This window comes from Cryptomeria japonica, chromosome 1, assembly GCF_030272615.1.
Source record: "Cryptomeria japonica chromosome 1, Sugi_1.0, whole genome shotgun sequence".
NCBI classification, from domain to species: Eukaryota; Viridiplantae; Streptophyta; class Pinopsida; order Cupressales; family Cupressaceae; genus Cryptomeria; species Cryptomeria japonica.
In genome coordinates this window covers 698,116,648-698,135,466 of record NC_081405.1, presented here as the reverse complement: position 1 = coordinate 698,135,466, position 18,819 = coordinate 698,116,648, and the positions used below count along the sequence as shown (strand labels likewise).

The window sequence follows — 18,819 nt, the reverse complement described above, 5'->3', positions numbered from 1 at the left end:
CCTTAACTCTCAATTCTTTAAATCAAAACATGTCTTTATTAATTCATCTGCTCAAGTACAACTCGTATCAATGACACTTTTATTTGAAAATAAGAAGTTCACGGTTCAATTCCCTCCTGGCCTAGCGCCATCTCTTTCCGTTTCCCGTCGGCTGTTCTCTTCGTAGCGTTGCAGGATTTGTTGTCGTCGCTCTTCCTGGGCAATCTCCTCCAGGTGGGCTTGCTGTGCCAACGATGCTTGTGCAAGCAACCGGGGGAGGTGGTTCATCAACCGGTTTACTGCCGGGCTAACCTCCAGCGCTGTCCACACGGCACTTGGTGGGATTTCTACCTCCGCCGCTTCTCGTCGAACGTATGTCTGAATGGCTACCTAGAGCAAAATTGAGAATTCTCGCGTTGCCGTGTCTTCTCCTGTGTACAGTTCTGTCCGCGCGTCGTCGGCCTCCAGGTTTACTTCACCAACGGGTAGGCCCATTGTGTTTGTGCGCCATCCGTGTCTTCCATTCCCGAGTTCGTCTAGGCAACGGCACCAAATGTTTGCCCTCTCGGGTGAATAGCTTAAGACATAAAACACATAACGCAGAATAATGCCGTAAATATCAGACAAAGTATATCAGATGTTCTATTCATCACAAGTGTATGTTACAAGTTACATTCCGAAGTATAAAAGGGTACCGAAGGGGTGCGAGCGCCAACCGTCGCACCGCAACTTCCACCCCTCGGTTGCCAACTAACCAAAACAATTACGCCTAATTAACTAATGTTATTCCCGTGTACAATAATGCCGCCAACAAACTTCAGCTTGTTGTCCGGCGGCACTCTTCCCAATGCTCGGTTCAAATCTCGTCCTCTTGCAGCGCGTTCTTACATCCTTTTCTTTTCCATCTTTCAATGCCTGACTCCTGGCTTTCTGCGATGACGTCCTGCGACCTGCAAACGATCAATTTTAATAAATCAATTTGAAAAATTAAATAATTTAACTTAACAAATATTAAATTTTAACGTCGTCTGGCCCGAGAAGTTCTTTGTGAGATGTATCTTGAAATGTCGTTTTCTCTTCAAACATGAAATCTGATCCTTGGTCTTGATGGTCTTTGGGCGATCTGAATCCACTAAAGCTTCTTGGCTGACTAGCAAAAAAGTGATTTTTCCCTATTGTTCAATTTCGGCCTACAAGTTGGTTTTGAAAATATCTAAGTTTAACGCCCTTTTCTGCATTGGCATTTTCGGGCTAAAAGCCACTTTGCGAACTTGGTTTCAATGATTTTACCTTTTGCTTCTATCCACCGAACTTCAGCTCAAGACGCGTTTTTGCAAACTTGGTAACTTAATGCCTTTCTATTTTTAAAAGTTTTCCTTTATCTCCCGAAAATCGACAAATATGGGGGTTTTGGATGGTTCTTCAGACTTTCAACTTTTGTGTTTAACCCTTAGGCATCGAACTTGGGCGATTTGCTCTCCTTCAACAAACCTTCAAACTTCTGCGTTTTCAGCGTTGGCGTTAAAAATGGGGTTTATGGTCTTCGCAAGGATTATATTTTGCGATTTACCCTCAGGTTTGCGATTTCGGTGAATGAGGTCTCTTTTTTAACTTTATAAAATCGCAATTTTCCTCTAGGTTATGAACTTCAGGTTTTTTAGAGCTTTTACAAACCTCCATTCTGCAATTTCCTTATGGATGCCGAACTTCGGCGATTTTGGAGGGTTTGTAAACTTTTTTTTTTTTTTAAACTTCTCACCATTCTCCCTAGTTCGCGAACTTCGGCGATTTATGTATTTTGCAAACTCTAACCTTTTCACGATTTCCCTAAGTTGAAAATAGTGAACTTCGGGAGTTAAGTGCTTTTCTCAAAAAATCGTGATTTACCCTTGGATGAAAACCTCGGCGATTTTCACTTGATTGGAATTTTCATATTTCCGCGATTTCTATATTTCGGGATTTTGACATGGTTTGTAAACTTTATAAATTCCTTGCAATTCTCCCTTGGTTGGCGAAAATCGGGGATTTCACCTATTTTGCAAACTTTCTAAACTCTGACTTTTACGCCCTTGTAGCGAATTTTGGAGTTTAGGTGGTTTTTGCGAACTTGAACATTTAGCACTTTATGCCTTAGTTGTCAACTTTGGTGATTTTAGCCAGTTTGCAAGTCTTTAAAAAAAACTTTTGCAATTTACCCGTTATTGGCGAATTTCGAGGGTTTGTGACCTTTTTCAAAGTTTTGATATTTTAACTTTTAACCCCCACTTCGCGAAAATCGGCATTTCAACGTCTTTGCATGCTTTAACTCTTCTTCATATTTAGGTGACTTTGTGAGAATTGGGGAGTTTGAAGTTCGCAATATGGCCCTAGAGGCCGAATTTGGTTTTAGCGGCACTTGCCCCTTCATATCCCCTTCCTCTTCCGCAAGGACAGAAAGGCACAAACTGGGGGTCCCTGTCCAAGACGGGGATGGGTGGGCGATACGCACAACACTACGTCGCTTCCATTCCCTATTCGTGGTATGATGTAATGTGGTTTATATATGTACATGTTCGACGGTTTGTTTGTGCAGCTGCAAGTTCCGAGCATCGACTCCACCTGAATCTTCATATATGAGCATGCTCTCCAACCCAATGGTAAAGTGGACAATGGAGATATCAATCAGACCCCTGTCAATTACCCTAGTTCCCTGTTTGTCAGGTCTTGCCAGTCATCACCCTCTATTAGCTCACCGTGTTTTGAGATTGTCGTAATTTGTTACTCCTGCTTATAGTATAATAATTATGTGGAGTGATTAGTATTTCATCTCTCTTAGTATTTGGGATATGGTTGTTTAATTAAGTAATAAATTGTGATCGTGGTACTTAAAGTTTTAAAATATTTAAATTACTTAATTATTTTGAAAAGAGTATTTATAAAGGAATTAAAAATAACAACTATTTATTTGAAGATTAGTTAATTAATAATTCATTATAGTCGTCTAATTAGAAGATCTATTATAAACATCTAAATAAGTATTCCTTGCTCAAGTAATAATCTACAATAAAAAAATAATAATAATAAATACTATTATCACTTATTGTTTAAAAAAGAAAATAATTATTATTTACTTTAATTAATTTCTTGCATCTGCATGTGGGGGTTACAAAATATTTAATTAATGGTTTTAATTATTGGGGAATCTTGCATGTTGGTAGTTACATTGGAAAAAGGGTATTTTATTTTGGTGGCTCGCTTTTTGAAGGCAGGGAATTTTGTCATGAATATTTGCTCTGCATTTTTTTGGCTTCTCTCTGGTTTTCTGGTTTTTGGAGGTTTTGAGAGGAAGAAATTGTAAAATTCCTTAACTAAATTTATTTGCAAGGAAAAGAAATATCACAAGTCAAGCAAAAGATTGCTAATAAAACATAAAGATATTGAATCTTTGAATTTCTGGAAATTTCATCACATCGTTCTGTTTTAATTGCATCCTTCCTCTTGCTTAATGCACAACAAATTTATACTTGTTCAACTTAATAGGGGAATGATTATTGATCATTTCAAATAATGTTCCTAATTCTGCAAATGAAAGGAAATGAATATGCAATTTGCAACTAGTAAAGATTTTAATATTTGTGCACCTGAAGCGTTCACAGCCAAATTGGCAATTCGGTGTTAACTCAAAGTATTATACTGAAACGGCTCTTTCCGGAAACACCGTCACAGGTCAAGCAAAAGATTCCTAATAAAACATAAAGATATTGAATCTTTGAATTTCTGGAAATTTCATCACACAATTCTGTTTAAATTGCATCCTTCCTCTTGCTTCGATTCCGCCATGGATATAATAGCAATAGGAAAATCCCAATAGGCCAATTATTATTGACGAAAGAAATACTCTGTATTTCTTATCGGAAACTACAGAGATGAATATGAACTCCCTTCCAGTTATTAAATCTAATGATATTTTCCACCCCCCTCACATTTCCAACAATGCCTCCATTTAAAAATGAATTTAGAAAGGAATTCATTCCGTCCCGAAACTGTTTGGAAACCAACCCGAAACTTATTCCATTTCAAAAATAAACAATAGTTTATTGGCTTATTAATTAGTTTATATTAGTGAAGAAATACTAATATAAAATAATTAACCTGAGAATAATTTATTTAATTATTAATTAATTTATATTAATGAAATGGATAATTAATATAATATTCTATTTGAACTTAAACTAGAATTTATCAGGGGACATTACAGAAATTGAGGAAATCATTCTGTTCTTGAAAGGAGAAATTTGGGGAAACTTCTGGTTTTTGGGAAATTAATTTGGAAGTATAGTTTGATTCATCTGGATTGAAGATTTTGGATTGCTATCTCGTGCATACAGCTTCTGTCACTATTTTCTTTTCCGGAAAGCGAAAAAAGGTAAGGAATCTGGTTATTTCCCTTGCATGTTAAAAATTGGGTTTAGATCTCAGGAAAGTGGATTTTTTTTTAAAAGACTTTGTATTTCATGTTTTGGAATTCGTTGTTCGAAAAGACTCGATGTATTTTTGTGGCTATTGATCTTTGCAAAGGTCTAAATTGTTTTTATTTATTTAATTTCATTTGAAATCTATAACTAGATTGAATCTATTTATAAAATTTGGGTATTTGGATTCTTTATCTCAGGAAAATTATTTTTATCTCTTTTTTGTGAAATTTACTGTAACTCTTCCTTTATATATATATATATATATATATATATATATATTCATAATTATCGAAATGTTTGTCATGAAATCCCTACAGCCCTGTTATATCGAAATATTTAACTCGTTTTTACTGCAGCTTTGTTCTTTGGTTGCCTGTTACTGTGGGTAATGAGGAGGCTCAACCCCACGACTGTGGAGGAGCCAATACCCACGAAGTGGGGTGGCTCTCCCCACAGCCATGGGGGAGCCTTCACCCACTGCAGTGGGCAACATGTGCCCCCTTTCTTTTCCGTGTACTCCCTAAATAGGCCGCCTACCAAATAATATCGCTATGCGTAGTTTGTTGTATATTTCGGTTTGTATTTATATATATATATTTCTCTATCCAGGATTATTAATTGGGGGTTAAGTAATTATGTTTACAGTTTTGTTCATTTGTTTTATACTATATTTTATATATATATATATATATTTATATATGCAAGTACAGTAATATTTTACCTTCATATTCTGAATTACATCTTTAATTGTAAATGATCATTTCATGATAGTATAATGGTTTTATTGTTATTCGCTATTTTTTTAAATTAATTGAAGAATGAAATGCTATGAAATGAATAAAAATGTTTGGAATTTGGAATATTAGTTCTTAGTGTTAGTTTTGAATTATTGTGGTCATTTATTGAGTAAATAAGTCCTATTGAAATACTGATGAAAGAAGTCTTCCTGTGCTTATATATATATCTATTTAATCGTTATGATCCCTTTATTATCATTTTTATCTTTGGGCATGTTAATGTGATAATGGGCAAATAATGGATATTAGTATTGTGTTCTCTTCTATTATTAGATAAGTGTCAATTTTAATGGGTAGGTTAAGTAATGTCATTAATTTGGAGTAACTTAATATGGGAATAAAATGAATTATAGTTAAATGTGTTGGGTGGATGGTAATAATGTTAATTTGTGTTCATGATAGTATTAAATTGGTCCTTTTGGAAAAGAGTGAATTTCTGTTATATTTGGTTTTATGAGACCATGGTAATGGTATGTTCTGTCTACCATAGTTGGTTTCCCCGATTATGTAGCTTATATGTATTTCGCCACTAGAGTCTAGGACAGTGTTCGAGTTCCTCTTGTGTCGAGCCTTCGTTGTTGGATAATGTTGTACTGCTTCTCTTGATATTTTGGATGAGCGGATTTTTGTGTGCTACATGTCCCTTCCTAGCCTATTGTTGTACTCCATTTGGAGATCATTTCTAGCAAGTGGGTTTAGCCTTGCTATGGTCAAAATCTTGTCACCATGTGTTTTAGATATCATGGCCTTGTGTTTATTTTGATTACTAGGTGCAAGTAAGGGGGAGTGGCTTCCATTGGGAGTCGGGACCCAAAGTGGTCGCCTGGATAACTCAATGGAAGTTTTGTAATCAAGTGATAACCTAATTAATGAACTTGGGTGGGTAGTTAGTTCACATTAAATAAGATAATTCTTTGATGCATCTCTTGCCCGCAAACACTTGTATAGGTTTGGGGGTAAGTGGAGAAGGGCCTGAAATGGCTTCCACCAATCTTGTCTCCTCGAAAGGTTGGTGTGGTCCACTAGTGTATGTATGGGGGCCGGGGGTTGCGAGAGGTCACCAGGATAACCCAAGATGGGGGTCGAGACCTAGTGAAGACCTACCAGGGTAACTCATGACATCCTAGTGACGACACTCTTCCCTTTTGCTACCTAGTGGTAACCTGCGTCTTTATCCTTCCGTGCATTGCTAAGCTTCCAGAAGTGGTTGGTTTTCTCATGTTTATTAACCTTCTATGGTTTCTTTGGGCCTCTAATGATTGGTTGTTATTCTTATATGTTTTATGTGGTGTTCTCTTGTGAGCCTCATGTACGTTTAGACTAATTGTTCTTTGTGAGTATTGTCATGTTGTTTCTCTTGTGAGTCATGTTGGTACCCTTGTACGTCTCGCTTCCGCCTAGGGGGTCTGGCTGGTACCTCCTAGCATGAGGGGTGGACCTTACGGTGCCACATGGTTGGGTGGAGTGCTTTTCGCACCCTTTGGGTTTGGCTCCTACAGCTTCATGATCGTGATGGCTCAAGAGAAGTTTTGAAAACTATTTTTTGTTGTACCAGATTCATGTATTCTTCCCTTCATGGGACTCTTGGAGATTTGTATATTGAGGATCCATCATTATGTATTTGAAATTCTTATTTAAAATTCTCAAGTAATGTAATGAGAATCTTGTATCCATGTAATGATCTATACTATAAATTGTATAGTAGTTCTTGTTGAATATTTGAGCCGTTGATCAACCTCGTGTTGCATTGTGTTGACGTGGACGAAATCGCATTGCTGCAAACTCCATACGGCCAACGCAGAATAGAATAGCCGACTGATTATCCTACTCTCTCTTGAGATAAGGAAGTCTCTAATGCTGTTTTTTAAGTTTGATCAAAGGAGACTACCTCAAGGTTTCTTTTGTCAGGTCTTGACTGCGGGATCTCTCAGTGGCTTGATGTGTTTTTAAAAGCTTAACACTTTGTGTTATTCGGACGCGGGGGTTCGAAGTATGCGTTGTGTTTTAACTTTATTTCGCCTTGGTTGAAATTCGGACCTAAGGTCCGAAATGGCTATTCGCCTATATGCTTTAAAACTTAACTTTCACTGAAGTTCGGACCTAAGGTCCGAAATGGCTGGGCAATGTTATGTTTTAAAACTTTAACTTTTTGGAAATTTCGGACCTAGGGTCCGAAATGTGATTGCCACCTTATGCTTTCAAAATTTTGAATTTTCACCTTCGGACGCTTAAATCCAAAAGGGGGAGCGCATAACGTTTCCCTTTTTACCTCAACTTGACTTTCGCCAAGTTCGGACCTGGGGTCCGAAATGTTTGTATTACGTTAAGCTTTGAAATTTTGGAACAAACTTTCGGTATTTAGCCCGAAAGCCAGATCAGTCAAGAGGACTCATTGGTTCATTATTCCAACGTCGATCAGCTTACGAACTGATCACGAACTCGCTCGAGGAAATACGAGAAACTCTGCTTCGATTCTCGGGATGACGATCAAAAAACTCAAAACTGGAAAGGGGGACCCTGTTGGCGACAGGGGGCGTGTGCAACGCACAACAAATGGCGACTCTGCTGGAGAAATGCTCCCAGTCATTTCGGGAACGCAAGTTCGGATCGAACCTAGAATCTCTGGTTAACCACCACGACTGAGAGGAGAGAAGGAGAAGAATCTTTCAAAATAAGATAATGTGAATAGTCAAATCAAATCACACGCAGGTCGGATCAACTAGTGTGTGCAAATGGAGTTCATTCCAGCCTAAAAAAAGTTGTGGCATCAATGTTTCACTGCGTCGAGATGTCCAACGAGCTAATACTCCAAAAGCAACCTGGATAGAGCCCCGCTGCCAGCAAGCGTCTATAGCCCCGGCGGAGTTATCGCCTGTTAGCTCACAGAGATTGCTCTGTTTCCGGCAAGAAGGTTTTACCCCTTTTTCTTTTTATACCGGCAGAGATGCCTGCATTCCCTTTTGCCAATTTTACGCTTAACGCTTGATTTCAAAGCGCTTGATCAGTTTTCTTTTCTTTTCTCTCTTCTTTTCTCTTCTTTTTTTTTTTTTGGGCATAGTAGGCAGTGAAGCCTACGCGGGATTGAGCATAACAGTGGTCGCTGAAGTGTAGCCACGGACCTTTCATCGATATAGCGTCCCTTTGATTAGCAACTGATTGTATGCAATTTTTTATGTGTATCTGTGCAGTAATCGCGATATTGTGGATAGGTTTTGACTAGGACAAAATTTTGTAGAGAAAGGTCGTCTAGATCTAACCGGACGGATCATGGGGTGCTCCATTAATCAAAAGTCTCCCCGAGCTTGGATTCCAAAAACAGACGATAACAGTAATCTGGCGTCGCACCAGCGTTTGTACATGGCGAAGGCCTCCTTCGAGAAAATGACAGGGGTCCCAAAACGGAGCAGGAAAACAGGAAACTAAGCTAAGACAAGGAAGGAAAACGGAGCCGCTATTCACAATGAAAAAGGCTTGGGGAAGCCTATGGCTGGAAATAATGCTCGAGGAATTGACCATTCACGGGCAAGGGAACGTCTTCGCCTGTTAGGGTCCTGAGTCGGAATGCATTCTCTCCCAAAATTTCTGAAATTTGAAAAGGACCGAGCCACAGATTATCAAACTTGTCGTGCTCTCCCTTTCTTTCATGAGCTTTGTCCCAACAAAGAACAAGATTGGAAATGCGAAAGGCCTTTACTTTTGCCCATCTGTCGAACCAACGCTTGACTACTTCTTGGTGTTTGGCAAAATTATTTATAGCGTCGTCTCTTTTTTCATCTAAGTATAACAGCAGGGACAACCTGGCTTCCGCAGCGTTATCGATTCCTAGGTATTCGCTCATGAACTGCAAAGTTGGTATTCTCAATTGTATCGGGAAGATGGGGTCAAGACCATATACTAAGTGGTATGGAGAAGTTCCAATGGCGGCCTTGCATCGGGTACGGTCTGCCCAAAGGGCAAATCGGAGTTGGGTGTGCCAATCTCTCGGGTTCTTGTCTAGGAGTCTCTTAATCACACTCAGGAGGTTTTTGTTTGTGGATTCCGCTAAACCATTACCTTGGGGATAGTAATTAGATGAAAATTTTAAAGTGATCCCCTAATTGAAGGCCCAATTTGAAAATTTTAATGACGTGAAAGCAGAACCATTATCACAGACTAGAGCATGAGGACAGCCAAAACGTGTAATAATATTCTCCTCTAAAAATTTAATAACAGCATCAGCATTGCATTGTTTCAACGATTGAGCTTCAGACCACCTTGTACAATAATCAGAAGCGGTTAGAATGTACCTGTGTTGCGCAGAGGAGGGTGGGTTGATTGTACCTATGAAGTCGAGCGCCCATTGGCCAAATGGTCTTACCTCTATGACTGGTTGGAGTGGCATAGCTGGGGTGCGCTCCCTTGCTGCGGATACTTGGCACACATGACATTTCTTTACATGTTCGTGGGTGTCTCGGAATAAGGCAGGCCAATAATAGCCTGCCCTGAGGATTTGGTGAGCCGTTGCTAGGCCTGATCCGTGGCCGGTTCCGAACTTGGTATGGAACTGCTCTATAATCTGGCGTGCTTCATCCTCATTTACGCACCTCAGGTAAATGCCCACATGATTCCTGCGGTATAGGACGGCACCTTGCAGCATGAAACGGCTACTCTTCATCCTTAGTGCCCTTTTCTGCACTGGGTTGAGGTGTGATGGGCATTTCTGATTGAGAAGGTAGAAAATTATGTCATCATACCACCTGTCTGGGGAGACCTGTTCAATCAGATACTGTTGATGCACGATTCCTGAGCATTCAGACGCGAGGGTTTGTGTCAAGGCCTGACCTCGCACTAGCTTCATAGGTTGGATTTCAATGTCATATTCTTGAATGATGGTCACCCATTTGCCTCTCCTTTCGCCTAGCTCATTTTGCATCAATAATGTCTTCACTGCGACATCTGGTACTATGGCATATATCTTACTCCTAAGTATATAATGCCAGAACTTCCTGATGGCTTTGACTAGCGCATAGGCCTGCTTTTCAATGTTTGGGTATCTTAGTTCAGCCTCCTTCAACGGAGTACTCATGAATGCTATCGGGTGCTCACCCTTTTCCTCCCTTCGCTGAGTTAAGATTGCTGCACAGGTGTGCTCGGAGGCGAAGGAATAAATGTAAAAGGGCCTTAGGTAGTCAGGGCTTACCAGAACCGGCGCTTGGATGATTGCTTGCTTGATCTCTTCGAACGCCCTTTTGGTTACTGGGGTCCATTCTATCTTGGCGTCCTTTTTCAACATATTGTTGAGAGGGCGAACTATTTCGGCAAACCCAGTTATGAATTTCCTAACAAAATTTATCTTTCCGAAATATGACTTAAGTTCCTTTTTACTTGCAGGGAGACTGATTTGCAGTATGGCCTTGATCCTATCAGGGTCAATTGCTATGCCCTTTTCTGAGATAACATGGCCGAGGAGCTTACCTTCGGTCACTCCGAACATACATTTCCTTGGGTTTAAAGATATCCCGAATCGACGATAGCGCTGGAAAACCTTTCATAAATCATTCACATGATCTACCCTTTGCTTGGAGAAAACGGTCAAGTCGTCCATATAGACGATGATGCAGCGACCTACAAGGTCTTTGAATGCAATGTCCATGGCGCGTTGAAATGTAGCCCCTGCGTTGATCAAACCAAAGGGCATTCTCCGATAAGCAAATATCCCCCACTTAGTGGTAAATGCAGTCTTAAGTCGGTCCTCGTATTCGACCATTACTTGGTTGTACCCGGAGTAACCGTCCAAGAAGGACATCATCTGGGATCCGTTGACTGTTTGCAGGACTTCATCAAGGGAGGGCAGCGGGTAGTTATCCTTTTCTGATGCTCTGTTTAGATTACGGAAATCGACACACAGTCTGATTTCCCCGCTCTTCTTTCTTACTGGGACTAGATTAGCGACCCAGGTAGAATGTCGTACTGGAAAGACGATGCGAGCAGCCAGCAACTTCTTTACCTCTTGATATATTAATGGTTCGAGGAGGGCATTCACTGGACGCTGTTTTTGCCTGAAAGGTTTTGAATCTGGCTTGAGGGGTATGGTATGAGTTATTACAGATGTATCATAGGTTTTGAGATCCTCATACCCCCAAGCGATGATATCTGGGAATTCCCTCATATTTTTGAGGATTCCGTCTCTTTCTTGGGGCGTACACACTTTGCCAATCAGCACGTTCTTTTGATTTTCTTGCGTGCCGATATTGATTTTATCACAGGCGCCTCCTTCTGCAGTGCCCTCTTTGCGAGACTTAAGCTGGTCCCAGTCGAAAATTCGTTCTAACTGCACCATACCTTTGGGAATCGTATTTGTTCTGAGATTTAGGACCCCCTCTATGTCAATCTCGGCTTCTTGGGAATCTTCCTCATCTATGATCTGAGTTGCAAACACATCTGAGCTTGTAATGAAGTCGATGATGTGTTTGTCATCATTGAACACTTGAAAATTGGTAATGTTGTCTGGGACTGATGGAACTGAGGCTAACTCTACTGTAAATTTCTTCAAACTTTGCATTGATAGTGGCTCAAGCGTGCTTGCGGCCTGGGCCAACGAATCAACGACCTGGTTTTGTGACCTGAATATGGTCTTGATGTTAAAAGCATCGAAGCTTTCCATTATGTCCCACACGCGATTACGGTAAAGGCTGAGTCTCTTGTCGTGGCAGGTGTATTGTCTTCGAACTTGCCTGACTACTACTTCGGAATCTCCGAAACAATGCAGGATCTGGGCTCCCTTTTTAGTGGCTAATAGCAAACCGTGAATTAAAGACTCGTATTCTGCTATATTGTTGGTGCAGTGAAACTGTAGCCTGTAGGAAGCTAAATAGGTTTCACCAGTGGGGCTTATCAGTTCTACCCCTGCTCCAGCCCCTCTCTTGGATTTAGAGCCATCGAACCTTAAGGTCCAAGTCTGATTTGGGCTGGTAACCTTGCTGGTTGCGGTTGCCGAACCTGTAATTCCATACTTTTGCCGCTCAGGGGGTGTGGTGGCCTCCGGTCTGAGGGTATGAGTTTGTAGCACCTCTAAATGTCTCTTGCATGCCTGACTCAACGCTGCCCTGCACAGTGAGCAAGTTGTTTCTGAATGGGCAGCATTATGAACTCTGCACCAACTGGTTAGGAGCAGATTTGCAATAGAATCTTGATAGTTGAGCTGGGACGCTGGTCTTTCACATTTGCAGAAGAATTCCCTGAGGCTGCCAAATAACTCACCTTCTTCTGGCGATGGGGCCTCCTTATCATAACTCTCTGCAATCTGTCCGAAATTTTGGACTGGGTTTGAGCATTGTACCAATAGGACTTCGTTCATTGACCCGACGTCTGCCCTATATGTGCCCAGGTCTGATTCTAAGAATAGGGTTTCATTAGCCTGATTATATTCCGTAATCATCAGCTTGAGCCGAGGTTCGGACTCGATCCGGATCTGATTTGCTACCCCTCTCCATGGTAGCCACATGTGGGTGAAACTAGAATGCAGCCAGCCGTTCAGGACGCGGGTCCAATCTCGGCTGAGTAACATGCCATAGGCCCCTGGGATGTCCACCACTTGAATGTCGATGTACATCTGAATACGTGGATCAGCTGTTAGTTGCATGTGTATGTTGTTTAGCTCGCCCACTACAGTTACTTCAGATTTGTCCAACTAGGTAACCTTTCGGTTAGTCTTGGTGGGGGTCAAGCCTAAAGCACTACATACTGACAAGGGCATAACATTTGCTGAAGCTCCCGAGTCAATGAGGCAATTGTGCAAGTTCTTACCAAAGATTCGGAGAGTTAACAGAAAGGGGGGGGGTTCCAGCTTTTCGGTGAACAAGCTTATTGTAGGCTCCGATGGTAAGGTATCATTATTCATGATTGAGATATCCTGAGTCCTTTCCCGTGCACGTGCCCCAAAGCCAGCCTCCATAGGTTGATCATTTTGGAACTCAGGTGGTGCAGCATAATTCACTGTTGCACCCCTGAGAGTTGTTGGTCCTCTCACCTCACCACTGATCTTCTGGGGTTGTCCTTGTACTATCCTTTGTCCGGAGTGATCGTCCATCCCTTTGGACTGAGTCGGTGTGGGTTCCTTAAGACTATTCAAGACCATGTCCCTAACTTCGGAGACTTTCATTAGTTCAAAAAAAGGTAAGTTGACTTTCATCCTTTTGAATTCGTCTGCCACCAATTGGCCTAGCTTAGCAATCTCTATATTGCTGGACGACCTATCACTGGAGCCTGGATTTGTGACAGTAATTGGCTGGTTCTGCGGGACGAGCATTCTTGGCTGGGGGGGGGTCTTCTGGGGCTGCCCTTGGCTTGCGTACTGTTGCGATGCCTTTGGATAACTTGGGTTATTACTAGCATTCTGATCTGGAGGGACCTGGATGTCTTTGGGAGGTTTGGAAGTGGTGTAGGGGCTGCTGTTGCTGTTCTGGTTGTTATTGTTGTAATACCCCCGATTTGCGCGCTGGTACTGCTGAAATGCATTCACATCGACGGGCTGATTCGGGTCAGCCACCTCGTTTTCATCCTGATTGGGGAAGAAAAATGGGGGAATGTAGGTTTCTAGAACAAGTGCAGTGTCATACCTTGGTGACGGCACTATTTCAAATCCAGAGGGAGGGAGCACTGGTTGAGGCATTGTGTTTTCCACCTCTCGTTGGAATATGCTGGCAGCAACCTGAAATTCGTCGCATTGTAACTCTGAGTGCTGATTAGTGTTGTGTAACCTGCACCAGTTAGAAAGCGCTGCCTCTGCCAAAAATACCGTATCCGTTGACCTGTTTTCCGATGCTGGCGGATTGTCGAGCGGAGTAGGCACTCCTCCGTTGTTGGGACGGGTGTTCCATGTCCTTGCGGGTCTTTGATACCCTTGATTCTGATATTGGCCCTGGTGTTGGTTCCTCTGATTACTTTGCAACTGATTATTCTGATTTCGCAGATGAGTAACTTCAGAGGACAGCCTTTTCATTTGGTCAGTCAGTTCCCGCATCTCATCCTTTTCTTCTTGGGTTCTTGATGACACCATGGTATTTTGCAGATAGATGGGCTGCTTAGGGAGGATTTGGGCTATAGGTGGTCCTGGATGAAGTACCAGTTGGCTGGTGGGCTGCTGAGGCTAATATGCCGGTTGTGGGATTGGGTTTAAAATGGGCGTTTGGTGGGCCAAAGCCTGACTAATTCCTTGGACTTGGCTGGACGCAGCAGGGGGTCCTAATTGCATCAAGGGCCCGGCGATATTTTGGCCTAGCCCCTTACTAATTTCCATGGCCTTAGCATAGGCCTCAGTCAGTGTAGTTGGCGCAGGGTGTGATTGTCGGACGAACATGGCTGTTAAATAATCCAGCGCTGAATAGTAGATTTCCCTTGCCGAAGCGTCACTCACCACATACGGATCCTGTAATCGGGTGAAGGCCTTATGGAACCTGTTGTTGAAAGAACTTATAGGCTCGTGTTCTTGTCTCTTGACTTCCACAAATTGCCTGTACAGCTCCATGGGGGTTATAGGGATGCCATATTTTCCTGTGAAGGCTGCCTTCAACTTTTCCCAAGAGTCGATAGAGGATACCGGTAAATGTATGAACCAGTAAAATGCGTCTTCCCCCAATGAATAAGGAAAAAGCCTGCATGCAACATCCGCGTATTCAATTCGCCTATTGCGCAACGCATCCTCAAATATTTTGATATGCTCTTCCGCTGTCCTGTTTGGGTCATTTGGATGAAAAACGGAACAGAATCTGTCCGGGCTCTTGGGCATATCATGGTAAGCTGGGAAAATCAGCGGTGACAAGTTGTCTACCAACCATGTGGCACCATTTGGAGCAGGTGGATTGTGCGCCATCTGTGGCTGAGTTATCTGTGTTGTAGTAAGAACTAGATTTGTAACCACTGGAACCGTGAAAACTGAACTCCCTGGAACGGCGGACTGCTGATTCGCCGAGCTGGACTCACTGGGGTCTGAAGGCTGGCGATAACCCTTGCGTCTGTAGAACTGAAAACCAGTAAATCTCTCCCGTTCTGGGCTTGATTTTTGGACTCTTTCGAACCTTTTAGGAGAAAAAGACCCAATTCGTTCCAGCGTGAGTTGTCTTGGGAGTTGATCTGGTGGATGTGGTGCGGATCCTTCTCTGGCTGAGGAGGGTAGGATCTTCCTCTGACTTCCAAGCCAGGGAGTGTAACTTAATCCACAATGTATGACTGATTCAGCCCCTGATCTAGCTGTTCAAGGGGAAGGTTGCGTGAGTGTTCACAGGGCAACACCATGCTGCATCTTGAGCTGCCTTCCTAGTATCTGTTGCACGCAAGAAGGGATAAAAGCTGATTCTGCATCTTCCTTTCTGAGAGTAGTCTGATATGATCTTTGAGCTAGACTGCTCGCCGCCCTCCTTCTAGCGCCAATTCTGTTGCGTGCGCGAAGGAGGGACAAAAGTCTTGGATAACTCTTTACCGATATGATTATCTTGATTTTGGCAATTCAAACAATCATGCATTTACTGCGGTCGGCCCTCCTTCTAGCGCCAATTCTGTTGCGTGCGCGAAGGAGGGACAAAAGTCTTGGATAACTCTTTACGGATATGATTATCTTGATTTTGGCAGTTCAAACAATCATGCATTTACTGCGGTCGCCCTCCTTCTAGCGCCAATTCTGTTGACGTGGACGAAATCGCATTGCTGCAAACTCCATACAGCCAACGCAGAATAGAATAGCCGACTGATTATCCTACTCTCTCTTGAGATAAGGAAGTCTCTAATGCTGTTTTTTAAGTTTGATCAAAGGAGACTACCTCAAGGTTTCTTTTGTCAGGTCTTGACTGCGGGATCTCTCAGTGGCTTGATGTGTTTTTAAAAGCTTAACACTTTGTGTTATTCGGACGCGGGGGTCCGAAGTATGCGTTGTGTTTTAACTTTATTTCGCCTTGGTTGAAATTCGGACCTAAGGTCCGAAATGGCTATTCGCCTATATGCTTTAAAACATAACTTTCACTGAAGTTCGGACCTAAGGTCCGAAATGGCTGGGCAGTGTTATGTTTTAAAACTTTAACTTTTTGGAAATTTCGGACCTAGGGTCCGAAATGCGATTGCCACCTTATGCTTTCAAAATTTTGAATTTTCACCTTCGGACGCTTAAATCCAAAAGGGGGAGCGCATAACGTTTCCCTTTTTACCTCAACTTGACTTTCGCCAAGTTCGGACCTGGGGTCCGAAATGTTTGCATTACGTTAAGCTTTGAAATTTTGGAACAAACTTTCGGTATTTAGCCCGAAAGCCAGATCAGTCAAGAGGACTCATTGGTTCATTATTCCAACGTCGATCAGCTTACGAACTGATCACGAACTCGCTCGAGGAAATACAAGAAACTCTGCTTCGATTCTCGGGATGACGATCAAAAAACTCAAAACTGGAAAGGGGGACCCTGTCGGCGACAGGGGGCGTGTGCAACGCACAACACATTGTTATGGGGCCTTGAGGACATTTGTTAGTTGTTTAATTGTGCTTCATTATGTATCTTGTTTAATGGATCTCTTAGCATATGTGTATGTTATCTTATATATAAAAATAAAAAAAATTATGAGCATTTTCTTGTTCATGGTTGTTTTGTCCTTTGGGCCTCATGGCGGGATGTGACATATTTAACATGTGGTCAGATTTATATGTCTACAGGTATAACAAATTTACAATTCACATTGATCAACATTTATTATAGTAGATAATCATACTACTTGCATATTGTATATATAGGATTTTTATAGGATTTTTGTACTAACGAACCCAAACCCAAAAAAAAAAATTAGTCGAACCAATGAACTAGATACCCGAACTGGCAAATTCAGTTCAGATCATGGACATTGGATTGGAAACATCACATTTGGTATTTTTCGTTTCAAATATAAAGATTTACATTAGTAAGCCTGCAAACAATCTTGATGAAACTTTAAAAGTGAAAAAAAAATGCCCAAATTGATGTTTAAAGGCTCATAAAACTAAATAATATAAAAACGAATGATAGATTGAAAAAACTACTTGATTCACAAGAGCAACACGTTGATCACGTAGTTGAGAAATGATCATGTTACAAACTGTAGTCTTCCCTGCAGCTGTACCACCAGCAACCCCTGCAAAAATTCAATAGTGACCAATAAGTCCAAGCAAAATGAGGTGGAAGGAGAACCGATTTGACTTGATTTCTCAATATAAATATCATGTTTTAGACCCAAACAAACAATGTTACAAATTTTCTATAAATAAAAGATCATCCAAAAAATCCAAGTGAAAGCGGAAAGAACATACAACCTTTTGAAGGAATAAAAAATAACTCATTAATCCCTTTTGGTGGCACCTTGACATGGTCTTTTTTTTTAGTATATTATGCAATGAACAAACTAAGTTAAGAGGAGTTTTTGAATTGTTTATATTGGCTACCCCTATTTCAGCACCTTGTTTATTGATGGGTATGACTAGAAAATGATGAATAGTCCAGCAAACTATTAGTCTATGTCATCTAGAGGCTGATTGATAGCATTGGGTGTGTGTGAAGTTCTTAGGTATTCTAGGGAGGTCTTATAAACATTCAGTCTTTTAAAGTTAGACCATTTCCCTCTTCTCAAGTAATGATTTTCTCTAGACGAAAAATTATTGAGAAATGGTAGATATATCCTAGATAACATGATTACACTCGAACAAGGCATGGTTTGGTCAAAGAACCAAGTTGAGAACATCTCTTTCCCAAAATTATATTTGTAATTGCTCGATTCATGATTTAAACAAATGAAATGAACTATTCTAAAGGGTGTTCACTTCCTCATGTCTGACCCCTTGCCAAAATAGACGATGCTTTTTCTTATATCCATATAAATAAATTTTTTAAAACCAGGCAACAGTGAGATCTATTACATTGATTCTTGGACCAATGTGACAACTCTACTCTAAATGTACTATATCAAACTGAAGTCAATGCAAAATTATCGGTTCATAAAGATCTTCATAAAATATTTGCATTCCTAACATTTTAAGTAAAGGCCTCCTTATGTTATCCACAGAATTTGGACTACAATAGCAATTGATCTTCATTCACTTCTATTTAGATTAACTTTTATTTGCAAGTCTCCAAAGAAGTGTTTGATGCAAGAACTGCAAGAAGATTCTAAGTTCTTACTCATTAAATTAAAAGTACAATTCTAATATGAAAGAAAAACAAATGAGCTCTAACTTAAAGAAAGATTGGTAAGAACACCAGTCAAACCCATAAAACATACCAATAACAAAAGGTTCTTTCTGTGCGTCTATAACTGTTGAAGTAGTAGATGGCTGGTCCTCTAAAAGCAATCCTGAAAAATGAGCACTCGTTGCCTTCATCGAATCCTCCATGGCTACTTTTCCAACAACGTAACTATTTGAAAAGCCTAGACCAAACATATTATTAAAACTAAATTTTCCAAAAGAGGGTTTTGAAAATTCTAGAAAAGTAGCAAGGTGAGAAATTATATTCTTCTTAAAAAAAAATTGACTGGCAGTTTAACAAAGTCAAAACAATTCTACCATATGCATAGATTATATATATGTCAAAGAATCTTCCACACAAA

At 41.0% G+C, this 18,819-nt stretch overlaps 1 protein-coding gene across 4 annotated transcripts in view; it reads right to left on the bottom strand.

Annotated features, from left to right (window-relative positions):
* LOC131044634 (uridine kinase-like protein 4) overlaps window positions 1–18,819 on the bottom strand; it is a 345,831-nt gene that overhangs the window by 312,888 nt on the left and 14,124 nt on the right. For 2 of the 4 annotated variants that reach the window (XM_057977995.2, XM_057977992.2), the window contains exons 2-3: window positions 18,493–18,639; window positions 17,261–17,352 (exon numbers count right to left, since the gene is read on the bottom strand). In XM_057977995.2, the coding sequence (XP_057833978.2) occupies window positions 17,261–17,352; window positions 18,493–18,604 (204 nt within the window). In that variant the 5' untranslated portion in view covers window positions 18,605–18,639. The remainder of the gene's footprint in view (window positions 1–17,260; window positions 17,353–18,492; window positions 18,640–18,819) is intronic. The other 2 variants (XM_057977993.2, XM_057977994.2) reach the window with 2 other exon arrangements.